The sequence below is a fragment of the Tiliqua scincoides genome, chromosome 14 (genome assembly GCF_035046505.1).
Source record: "Tiliqua scincoides isolate rTilSci1 chromosome 14, rTilSci1.hap2, whole genome shotgun sequence".
NCBI classification, from domain to species: domain Eukaryota; kingdom Metazoa; phylum Chordata; class Lepidosauria; order Squamata; family Scincidae; genus Tiliqua; species Tiliqua scincoides.
This window is the reverse complement of record NC_089834.1, coordinates 12,059,157-12,070,525: the sequence shown is the minus strand read 5'-3', so window position 1 is coordinate 12,070,525 and position 11,369 is coordinate 12,059,157. Positions and strand designations below refer to the sequence as shown.

The 11,369-nt window shown below is 55.0% G+C and overlaps 1 protein-coding gene across 1 annotated transcript in view; it reads left to right on the top strand.

The window, feature by feature from the left end:
- The window catches only part of MYO18B (myosin XVIIIB), an 86,298-nt gene extending 74,929 nt beyond the window's left edge, over nt 1-11,369 (top strand). The window contains 4 exon segments of the mRNA XM_066609985.1: nt 1,917-2,039; nt 2,921-3,076; nt 8,518-9,803; nt 11,153-11,369. Of these exon segments, the coding sequence (XP_066466082.1) occupies nt 1,917-2,039; nt 2,921-3,076; nt 8,518-9,802 (1,564 nt within the window). The 3' untranslated portion in view covers nt 9,803; nt 11,153-11,369.

The window sequence follows — 11,369 nt, the reverse complement described above, 5'->3', positions numbered from 1 at the left end:
TAGTAATCCTCACCGAGCTCTTTCAAGTGAATCAGTCTGGGGTCTTCTGAGCACCATTAGTCACCCTGCCAAGCTCCAGGGCATGAATCTCTGCTGCTGGCAACCCTCAGATAAGGCCTGAGCTTGGGTGACAGATTTAATAGGACACGTCCTGCAAAAATGAACGGGCGCATCAAGGTTTCCCAGACTTATGGTGTGCCTTCAGTGTTTCCCATCTGCAGGGCAGGGCTGGGCAGGGCTGCAGATGTGCAAGCATGGGGCAGGAGGAGTTGTCTTCCAGGGTGGCAAGTGAGCCAAGGGCGGTTTGGCTTCCAGGGTGTTTGAGCTGAGAGCAATTTAGCACAGCTGCTGTTCTGAATGGGCAGTAAGTCCTGCTGCAGTTCTGAGGAGTGGACCACAGTCTCTTGACTGCTTCTACTTTATTTAGAACAGTCATATCGTGCCTTTCCTACCCAGCGGGCAGGCGGTCGACAGAAAATGGAAACAGGAGAATAGCTCAGTGGGTAGAGAAAGGCCATCCCAGCAGCATCCCTGGGTAGGGCAGGAAAACATCCTGCTGGAACCCTGGGCAGCTGCTGCCAGTCCGTGTGAACAGAGCTGACCCTGAGGGACTGAGGTCTTAACTCTAGGGAGGTGGCAGCACCCTGTGTAAAAATCACCCATCCAAAGCTGAGCAAACCAGCCAAGTTTTGAACGGTGCGTGAAAAGGTCCCTGATGACAGAGTTCCACTGGGTTGTGTGTCACAGAAGTTACAGCGATCACCTGAACTTGTAATTTCCACATTTGGGGGTTGGGACACCAGCGAACGCTGCAAGCACTTTAACTCTCAACTTAAACCAATTCAGAAACAAGCCTTGCAAGACCTGAGCAGCTGTAGCAGAAGCAATGCTTCTTGCAGACCCTCTTTTCCTTTGCAGGTTAAGCTCGGCCTTGGCCAACCTGAACAGAAGCTAATTTTGCAAGCAGACCAGAGCGCTTTTCTTTGCTGAGAAGCTGAGGAGGCTGGGGAGGGGTGGGGGGGGGGGGAAGGCAGTGTTCAAATTTGCAAACGGAGGCCACATTCTCTGTGCTGAAGCCAACCTTGGCCAACAGCCGTGGCAATGAATTGTGCTTCTATTCAGGAAGGGATGTGTTGGCAGAATTCCACACAGCTCAGCTTCAGAAGAAAAACAGTTTTCTTCCATTAAAATGTTTTGTTTTGTGCTTTTTCTCTCCCCCCCCCCCATCACCCCAATTTGATGATGGTTTTTCCTCTTGCTTCTTGCCAGGATAGTCTTGTTCCTGACTTTCTGCATAAAGAGAGAATCAAAGGAGTGAGCTGGAAGCAGTCACAAACTTGAAAGCCGGGCCCTGTGGTAGAGGGAGCTTCCTCTCCATAGCCTCACATTCCCCCCACCCGCTCCCCCAAAACTGTTGATTAAAAGAACAGCCTGGAGCTCTTCTTCCAAGGACTGCCCCACTGGGCAACTCCACTCCAAGCAAGGCATTTTCCTCTCTGGGTCTTGAGATTTTTGTGTCAGGCGGTACAATCTCACCAGCATTTGAAAGGGCTGAGACAGCATGATGTGCTGTGCACAAGGAGAGCCTCCATGGAGGGTCCTGTCTTAGCGAGCATGCAGGAAGAGAGGGCTTTGTCATTGTCCCCCGCCTAAGAAGCAGAGCCCAGAGGCAGGTGAAAGGCCCCTGGTATCCAGGGGCTCATGGGAAAGAGGGATACTGAGGGTGAACCTCTGCTGTGGTTCCTGGCAGGGAGATGGGGCAGAGTGGTGTGGGGAAGCAGGAAACCTTCAGAAAGCAGACTGTTTGTCCTTCTCCAGCTGGGTAGGCTTCAGGGGAGCCTATTGCGGGACAGCCTGGGTCATCCACTTGCGGAAAGGCCTGAGGTTGCACCCAAATTGACTCTCCTGTGACCAAGACTGATGATCTGGTTCTTCTTGGTGTTTAATTACGAGAGGACAACCATATTGATTCCCCTTTTCCCTCTTCTTCACGACAGTGTCCAGACGGCCAGAGAATCGCTCAGCTCAAGGCGAGATACGTAAGTGAGCCCTGGGGGTGTTGCATGACGCAAGTGACTGAGAGCGTTGCGCATCGATAACGATGACGGAGAGCTTGTTTGCTGCCAATACATAGCAGGGGGAAGAAGCAGGCTGTGCCCCTTGAGTGTTTTCCGATAGCTGTTTGCATTTATTTCCTTTTATGCGCCTTAAGCCATTAGGACAGGCATTGAGAATAAGACCACTGACGTTAGTGTGAGTCGCTCCTGACTCCTGTGTCCGTTCTGGTCACCGCACCTCCAGGTGTGTATTGTGGAACCAGGAAAGGAGCGGAGAAGGGCAACCAAAATGAGCAGAGGTTCTGAAGCACCTTCCCTACCAGGAAAGGGAAGCCCTGGGGGCTTTGGAGCTTGGATAATGGGCAGTGAAGGGGGAGGAGGAGGAGGTAGAATGATGCCAAGTGTGGGGAGAGACAGAAGTTTGTCTCTCCCTCCTGCAAAACCTGAACCAGTAGTTTAGACTGGAAGTGAATTCTCCGAAGGAAGCTGGTTGCCAGCCTGGTGGCTTGAGGAGCCAGGGATGGCCTTCAGAGGCTCTCCAGGTACCTGGGGCCAACCACAGGACCCCTTGGCAAGTTTGGCATTTGGTGGCCCAGCAGCCAAGAAGAGGCCAGAAAGACACGTTACATCCCTTAGGGCGTTTGAGGCTCAAGTGGCCTCTAAGCGGCTCCTCCTTCCCCAGAGATTCCCAGGAAGCCTTCTGCAGAAAGGAGAGGGTGGGTCTGTGGAGTCCTTTCACCTGGCAGCAGCCCCAAGAGATGGCAGACAGTCTCCCCAAGGGGCAGGCGGGTGATGGTCGTGGCCTGTTCAGGGGGGCTTTGGTAGCGCCAGCAGGCTGAGCAAGATTTTCCTTCTTCTTGCAGCGAGAGTCAGCTGAGCCTGGGATCCACCATGAGCTTGAATCTGGAGCCTGAAGGCAGCATCAAGTCCTGGATGGGCTCTTCATCAGGCTGGTCCTCTCCATCAGCAGCCAGCCTCTCTCATCAGTTTCTGGACAACCGCAATGTGCAGAGCCTCAGGTGAGAGGCCTCTGTGTGTGTGTGTGTGTGTGTGTGTTTCAAGAAACAGCCCAAGCTTCTTTCCCTGCCTGTGTGTGCAGCTTAAGTGTGCTCCAAATCACAGGCATGATGTGGAAAGGTGGGCTTGGTGCGCAGCTGCGCAGAGGAAGGAACCAGCTGCTTGGATGGATGTGTGGCATCAGGACGGGCCCATGTTGATTTCCGCCTTCTGTTTTCCTTTCCACCGAACATAATTTTGGCTCAGGAGTGTGACGGGAGGGCAGAGGTGAGAGCTGGGGAGCCACTGCAAGCATTTCTGCCCGATTTATGCGCACAACGGCCGCTTTATGACTTCCCTGGTACTTGCTGCGCTGTGGAAATCTACACCGACCAGTGTCTTTTCGCAAAGTGTGCATAACACGCGGAATATTAAAGTGTTTGCAGAACGCCTTAGTCAGCGAGAGGACTTGCAGGCGCCTCTGGGAGCGAGAGCTTCTGGGCCCTCAGAACTTGCAGCGCAGTTTGCAAACTGTGGGGAAGGGGGTGGAAGGAAGCAGAGCGGACACCTGTGGACGGGTCTGCTCCTGCAGGTTCCCCTCCTGGGGAGCTTCTGTTGGGCTCAGCAGCTGCAGAGATCAGGTGAAGGATCTGGACACATTTGAGGACAAGCCTGCGGACAAGCCAATCTCCCGGCCTTTTCACTGTCTTCCTCGAAAACTGTGCCTTTAAAACAGCGTCATAAAATTGCAGTTATTTTAGTAGCTGGCAATAGCTGCCATGTGCAGCTGACCTTCCCATAAGGTGGGCCGGAGGGTGCCTGCCTCTACCTCCCCCACCTCCTTCAGCTGTTCCCTCTCCTGCTCCCTGGGTTTCTAAAATAAGCCAAAGCACAGAGGAGAAGAGAACGGTGGGCCAGAGTGTCTCTCTTGCTCCATCTTTTTCAAATCCAGGGAACAGGAGGTCTGAAGCGAGAGAGCTTGCCACGTGGTCTTGGATGTTGTGTGCCCAGCCACTGGAGCTCCTGTTGCCCCATCCCAGTCCCACTTCTGGGGAGCAGCAACTGCTTCAGAAAAGGACTTCGGCCCACTCTGAAGGTGAATGAAAGGAGCGGCAGTGGGACGAGCCCCTCTCTCTTGCCCCTGAGCACACAAGGCTGAGGAGGAGACTGCAGGCGGAGTGTGTGGAGTGCGGAACTTCCTCCAGGAGGAGAGAAGGTTGCAAGTGAAGCTCTTGAGTCATTAGTTCCGTGATGTCGCCGCACTCCACGCAGCAAGGGGGGGGGGTCTGGCGCTGGGAGCATTTTGAGAGACCTGTGGGGAAGAACCGCGTGGTGGGAGAGAGCAGCGCTTAAGGTCAAAACATGAAGCAGAGGATGGGAGCCGCAGCTCGACGGGGACGGAGTCAAATGTTGGATGAAAGACGCCACATCAAAACGCCCCACTTCAAGCGGTACGACGTCCCTTGATGTGCTCTCTGGAGGTGTTTTAGAGAGACGGTGCTGCCTCTCTCTGCCGGCGAGGAGTGATTGCTGCGTTCCATGGGAGTGAAGTCCGCTCCTCTTTCCGGAGGAAATGAAAACCAGAGGAAGGCAAGAGACCCCTGCTGCTGTGCCAGGACATGGCCGTTGGAGACCATCATGGCAGTCTGTGAAGACGGCCTCCTCCTCGCTTGGCCTCCTGTGGTGTCACGTGCTCTCCGAGTCTGCTTTCCGTTTGGAGGAACTTTGAGGATGTGCTCTTTCAGGCGTTCGACCAGCCACATGGCTTCTGCGCAGAACAAGAACGTAAGGTTTGATGGGTCAGAGCCAAGAGCACCTGGGACAGCATCCTCAGTGGCCAGCCATGTTTCTGGGAAGTCCTCAAGCAGGGTGGGAAGGAGGTAGCCGCCCCCAGCTGTTGCTCCTGCCAACCGATATTCAACGGTAGACTGCCTCTGAACCTGGAGGTTCCACACAGCCATCAAGTGAGGGAGGGGCTGTCGCTCAGCGGTGGAGTCCCTGCTTCGTGTGCAGAACGGCTCAACTGCCATCCCTGCAGAGCTGGTGTGCTCAGATGGGAGCCAGCCGAGTGGCACAAGGAGAGCAGGAGGTTGGGAGGGAAGGGATCTGTGGGAAGAGAGGATGGGGGCTGGCAGGAGAAAGGGGTGCAGATGTGGCTGGGGACTTTTGGAGGCATGGACAACTGCAGCTTCCCTCTGGATTGGCAGACACTCCTACTGGAGGCCTCCAGTCCAAATGCTGTCTGTTCAGTCCTGCATCCAGAATTATTGGTCTCTATTAGAAGCTTTGCAGGTCGTCGGGGTCCCGGGGAATGGTCAAGTTCCCAGGCCGGTCAGAGGGCCTCCTCCTTCCTCCCCACACGTTGTCATTTGCTTGGGGCCCCACCCGGTGCCGAGCTCCTTGCAGCTTGTCTCCTTTTGTCTCCGGACATGCACCGCGCTTCAATTCAAGTACAGATATTATTGCATAAATTATTTCAACGAGCATAAGCGTAATCACCCTAATTGCTGTGTAATCTTCACTAATTACTGTTGTATGTCATTTGCTTTGGTGTAGATTGCACGCTACAAAATTTGTTTTGGCTCAGGGAGGCTTTCTCGGTTCTCCCTTTGGATCCTGGCTACCACTTCTTGTTCCAGTTTGGGGACGGCCTCCTGCAGGTGGAGGATGGGCCGTCTTTGCGCAGAACACCCTTTGGGGGGCTTTGCCATCATCTGGTGTGATGATGGCTGTACAAGGGCATCGTTGGATGGTTTCTGGGGGGGCACTGAGCATGATGGACCCTCCGTGTTCCAAGGCAGCAGGCCCCCTACCTATTGCACAGAGCTGAGCTCAGGCAAGCCCCAGGAATTGGGGGGTGGTGGTGGCAGAGGCCGTGCCAAGCCTGTGCTTGGAACGTGAGCCCCACTAGGGAAATGTTGCTGTCTGTCTGTCTGTCACAGGCAGTCTGTCCTGATGTGGCTTCTTGAGTTTCTGCTGCTACAGTTCCCAGCCACCTGACTCCTGCTTGCCGATGTCTCTGCTCTGACTACAGGCCAGGAGGTGTCTTTGACAAGCAGAATCCAGTGTGGTGTGTGTGTGTGTGTGTGTGTGAATGCCCTAACCTGCCCGCTCTTCCTTGGATCTGAGCTGGTTTCTAAGGCAACAGAGGTGCAAAGGAGATGCGCTCTCCTGGCTTTGGTCGCCTGGGCCCCCTGCAGAACTTGTGCAGGCCTCGCCCCCATACCTGCCAGGAGGAAGGTCTCTTTAGTCAACAGATGTATCTGCAAGAAGGGTTCATGCACAAAAACGATTTGCGTACCAGGATTGATTCTGCCCCCTGAATTCGTCAGTGCTCTCCTTGGTGTTTAGCACGGAGCCCTGGTTGTCCTGGTTGCAGTTGGGTAGGGGGGTGAAGTCCAAGCAGCCAAAGTCTTTTCCTGCGCAGACCCCCCTCCCCAGGCCAAGATCACAGTTGTCCTCTAAGGTTTAAAAATACTTCTGTCTTACTGTTCTGAAGCACATCGCAGCAGTTCAACCGTCCAAAGTGCAATGCAGCCACCGCCGTCATCCTCTCTGTTTATGTCCTGCTTTTTAACAACAAGAAGAAAACGTTCTCAGTGTCGTTTACCTCTCTAAGAAAATGGAAACGTGAATTCCTTGTTGCCGGAGGTCTCCCGGTTTGGGCAGAAGCACAAGAGAGGCACCAGCAGCTACGGATGGAGGAGAGGTCCTCCACGCTGGGGGGAGGGGTGTTGGTGAAGCTAATGTCCCCAGACTGAGCAAGGGGGGGAATGACTCTCAGGGCTGCTTTGGGGGGGTCGTTTAGGGATGGCATAAGTTGGTCCGCCCAGCCCACCCTTTTGAAGGCCAGCCAACAGCTGCCAGCCATGGCTGCCCTTTGCTGATGCTCCTTCCGCGGCTCAGGATTTTTGTCCATTTCTCCATTAGCAGTGCGCTGAGATTGATGCGCGAGGCGGAGTTGCCGCGGGTGCCTCCCGCCGAGGCGGTGCGCAGGTAGCCTGCAACGTCTGCTGTGTGGCCAGGAGAGCTCTCCGCCGGCGGTTTTGTTTATTCCCAGCGCCTTCCCAAGCCAGACCCGTTTCCCAGCTCGCACGGAGGCCTCAGTCATCTCCAGAGATTGCCACATGCAAATTTCCTTCCAGGTTAGCCGTGCCGGGTCGCTGGGCCCAGGATTGCCTGCAAGATTACAGGCTGGCATAGTGTTGCCATGGCAACGACATCCCGTCTCGCTAGCCAGAAGGGTGTATTACTGTCAAGGCTAAGTCTTTAACAACTGTATTTTTCAAAGGCGGGGAAGGAAATGTCCCTCCTGTCACAAGCAGGCGTAATTTGGCAAAGAAGTCCTTGTCACGTCTCTTCTCGTCAGAGAGCGGGTTGGGGGGGCAGGAAGGAAACCCGCCTCCTGGGCCGGGGCCTCCAGATTCAGGTGCAGAGTGCTGGGAAAATGGGGAGCTGGATTGGGGGCCCCGTCCGCCCCATTGCAAGGTTGCGGGTGGAGCAGAGAAGGTGGAGCTCACGTTGCCTTCTCTGCACATTCAGGCGGCCCGTCTTCTCTGGACAGAGCGGCTCTGGTTTGGCACCTGATGCCCGCCGACGGCCCCGCTTTGGGCTGAGCACAAGGAGAAGGGCTGGCAGCCTGCTGAGGGGTCCTTGGGCTCCTGCTCTGCTGCCTTCTCTCCAGCAGCAGAGAGCCCGCCAGCAGCCCAGCCCTGCCCTGTTTGCCCCTGTGCCAGAGCCAGCGGAGAGGGCTGGCTGAGCCCCCTGCTGCCGTTCAGGCTGGAGAGAGCTCTTCTCCGACATCCCCACTCTGCGGGCAGCAGCAGGAGGGCCAGGCTGGGGGACGACTCCCTCCCTGGGAGTTCCCAGAGACTCCGAGTCGCACAGTTGCCTAACTGCTGATGGTGTAACTGTGGCTGTTGGCAGACCGCTGTGGACTGGGGCAAGAGGAGACTTCCAGGCTGCCCTATTCTGGGTCATTTTTGAAGGGCAGCGTGATGAGAAGCGGCTTGAGAGGGGTTTTCTTGGCTTGGTTGAGTCACCTACCATTTTGTGGTGCTTTGATGGTCTCTTCTCTCAGCATCTGTCTTCAGCCTGGGAAAGGCAGGCTAGAGGTATTTTGGTGATGTGAAGTGCCTCGAATGGATGTCAGGTAGACTTGGAAAGCCGCAGCTCTGGTCCCCAGACCGACCAAGGCTTGGCGGAGAGGCTGAGCACGAATAGGTCCAATAAATAATTCAACCACTAGTCGTTAGCTTAATGAGCTCCAGAAATTACATTCCACGACACGGAGAGAACGAGCCGCGCACAGCAAAAACCGTTTCTAATTTAAATATTAAGCGTCCTTCAGTAGTTCTCTCTCTCTGTGTGTTTGTTAATTCTGGTGGCCCTTTTTGCACTCATGCTGCGATGTGTGGGTTCGTTGGCACCCAGGTCAAGGTCTCTGTTTCCGCTTCTGCCCTAGGATAAGCCAGGATCCAGAACTGAGCCAGCCCGTGTCGCCCCTCAGTGGGATAAGACGGGAATATGGAAGAAATCCGGGGGAAGCCGACTTTGGCAAAACCAACAGCCCTCCCCTCGGCGCCCGAAGACGGGATTATGGGAAGCCTAGTTGCATGGAGGAGTTTGGCCCTCCTCAAAAGCTGGGAGCTGTGTCTCCATCAGTGTTGAGAAGGATGTCCTCTCCAGCCATGGCAGAGGAGAGATTCCCAAGCCCTTTGTCCCCATCTGTGGCTAGAAGAACGTCTCCTCTGACAGAAGACAAGCTGTCACGCTCGTCCTCGGCGCTTTCTGAGTATGTTGAAGAGTTGCGGAGGAAGAGGTTGAAAGACAAGGAGCCAGGGGCCCTTGCACTCGGAGAGGCATCCTCCTTGCCCATTTACCAAATGACCGGTGCCTCCTCCCTGAGGAGGTGCAGGACCTTGAATGATGATGAGGAAGATCTCCCGGTAAAGCTGGACGAGCTCAGCAGCAGTGCCGGGGCTGGGCTGGTTCGCTCCTCCAGCCTGCGAAGCGTGTCGTCCGAGAGCACGGCCCAGCCACCCCTCTCCCCAGCTCTGAAAAGGGCCTCGCAGTTTGGGTCCTACGACTCCCTCGTCCAGAGCACCGATGGCACCTCCTTGAAGCTCAGTTCGCCAGCCCTAGGAGGAGACGCCTTCGGCACGTCACGGCTCAGGCCATGGAGAAGCTGCCTGGAGACGTCGCTGGAGGAAACCTCGGATACGGATCTGGGGGCAGAACCACTGGTGTTCCAGAGCAGGCGGGTCTGTGACGTCCCCAGTGAAGGAAAGGGGAGCGACCCTTTCTCTTGGAGACTCCCAACCCTGAGCTACGAGAGGAAGACGGGTGTGGACTTGGATGACTTCCTCCCAGCCATCCGGAAGGCCCAGTCCACGAGCAGTTTGTCCAGAGGGCCCAGAGAGCGGAAGGATGGCCAACGGCCCCTGAGCGTTCGTTTTGAAGACCAGGTCCCGGCCAAGCGCAGCTTCCTCGCCGACGCCGTGGCGCCAGGCTCAGCACCCAAGGAGGACACTGGGAACCTCTCAGACTCTTCTTCATCGTCCGGCTCGGTGGTGTCTTTTAAGAGCGCCGACAGCGTCAAGAGTCGCCCAAGAGTCCAGCGGCCGGAAGGGGAAGGCTGTGTTGGGAGAGCAGGCACCGAGGGCACTGCGGACAGCCGGCGGTCCGAGGCCGAAGGGAAAGAAGACGATGTAAATAGTATCATGATGAAATACCTGGGAAAAGAATAAGGTAAAGTGCTGCCCTCTGGGGAGGTGGGTGGGTTCTGGAGTCCAGTCCAGGGCCCCTTCGCAGCAGGTGGACTTTGGCCACCGCTTGTGGCTTTGTGTGTGTTTTAGGAAGCCCTCAAAGGACCACGCAGATTGAAAGGATCAGCTGGAATGCCCAGAAATAGATGCATGTTCTGCCTGAGCAGTTTTCAGGGCAGAGTCAGGCAGATCCCGAAGGAAGCCTCTTTCCTTGCTGGGTCCCATAAATTTGGCTCAGGGAATCCAGCAGAGCTTCATTCAGTAACTTGGCCACGTCCACAACGAGAATTTATGTCCCTGAGCTGGGGCGAGATGCTGTGTCTCTGATGAACGCCTCTCCCCCCCCCCCCCCACCGCTGCAGTTAAGTGTGTAAAACAAATTAGAAAGTGTTTTGTGAAGATGCTGCCTTTGGACTAACTTCTTCAGGGTCCTGCTGTGAAAGAATCTGCTGAAGAAACTCCAGGCGGCTGAGCTGTGTTAATAAAACATTTCCTTATAGGAAGCACCATCTGCATAACGGAGGTGCCCCCTCCCCCCCCAGTCATTTGCTTAAATCAAGCGCAGGGAACTGGAGTTTCGGGGTGGGAAGGATGGAAAAGTGAAACCTCAGGCCTTCCTTTCACGGCGTTTGCAGGTCATCTTCCTGCTCAGCTCCCCTTTAAAGTAAACCTAATTGGGGTCCTGTTTGTTTCATTTCTACTAAACTTAGAGTACAAAGAAGGGGAATGAAATTACAGGGGTTGTCAGAGAAACAGCAGAAGGTTCACATCGCAAGCTGGCATTGAGTGACCACGTTAGTTTAGCCTCAGTGGTGCCCTCGTCCTTCTGGCCCTCACCCCAATAACATGTGAAAGCCACAACAACTGGGGGATTTTTGTTACTCTTGGTAGTTATCCACCCAATAAATTCCTCCGTTGGGGGCTTCTGCTTTTGGCCACATGATCCAAGGTCAAGCCTGGGCTGCCCCCTTTTCAGATTCTCCTGTAGCTCGTCCAAATGGCCAGTTAGAAGCCAGTGAAGGAGCCGGCCCTGAGCAGCTCAGAGCCTGCTAACATTGCTTGACTTGCTCTGCAAATCATGTGCTGTTTGCAAGGGATCTGAGCTGTGTGTTGGTTGGGCTTTGCTTAAATCCAGCAAACTCTGCTCTCAGGCAGACACCCTGGATGGCTCTTTAGGGAACGGCCAGGGAGGCAAGTGTGGCCAGCCAGGAACTGGCTTGCAGAGGGAAGGGGGAGGAAGAGCTTGCTCCAGCTCAGAACGGGAGTTTTGGCAGATGGGAGTTCGTTTTCATCTTTCCGGGGTGTGCTTCTCTCTCTCCCTTCTTCCTCCAGAAGCCAAGACTGCACAGGAGGCATCATCACATGTGGCTCTGGGCGTCATGTTTGTCCGCAGGCAGTGGGTCCTGCCCCTTTGGAGCCATTTGCATTTCCTACCCCAAAGCACAAAGATACCTGTGAGAGACGAAGAGATCCAGCAGACTTCAGCCTGGGAAAGCTGCTCTCTGCGTCCTCTTTCATTTATACAAAATAAAACAAGTTGCTTCTTTGA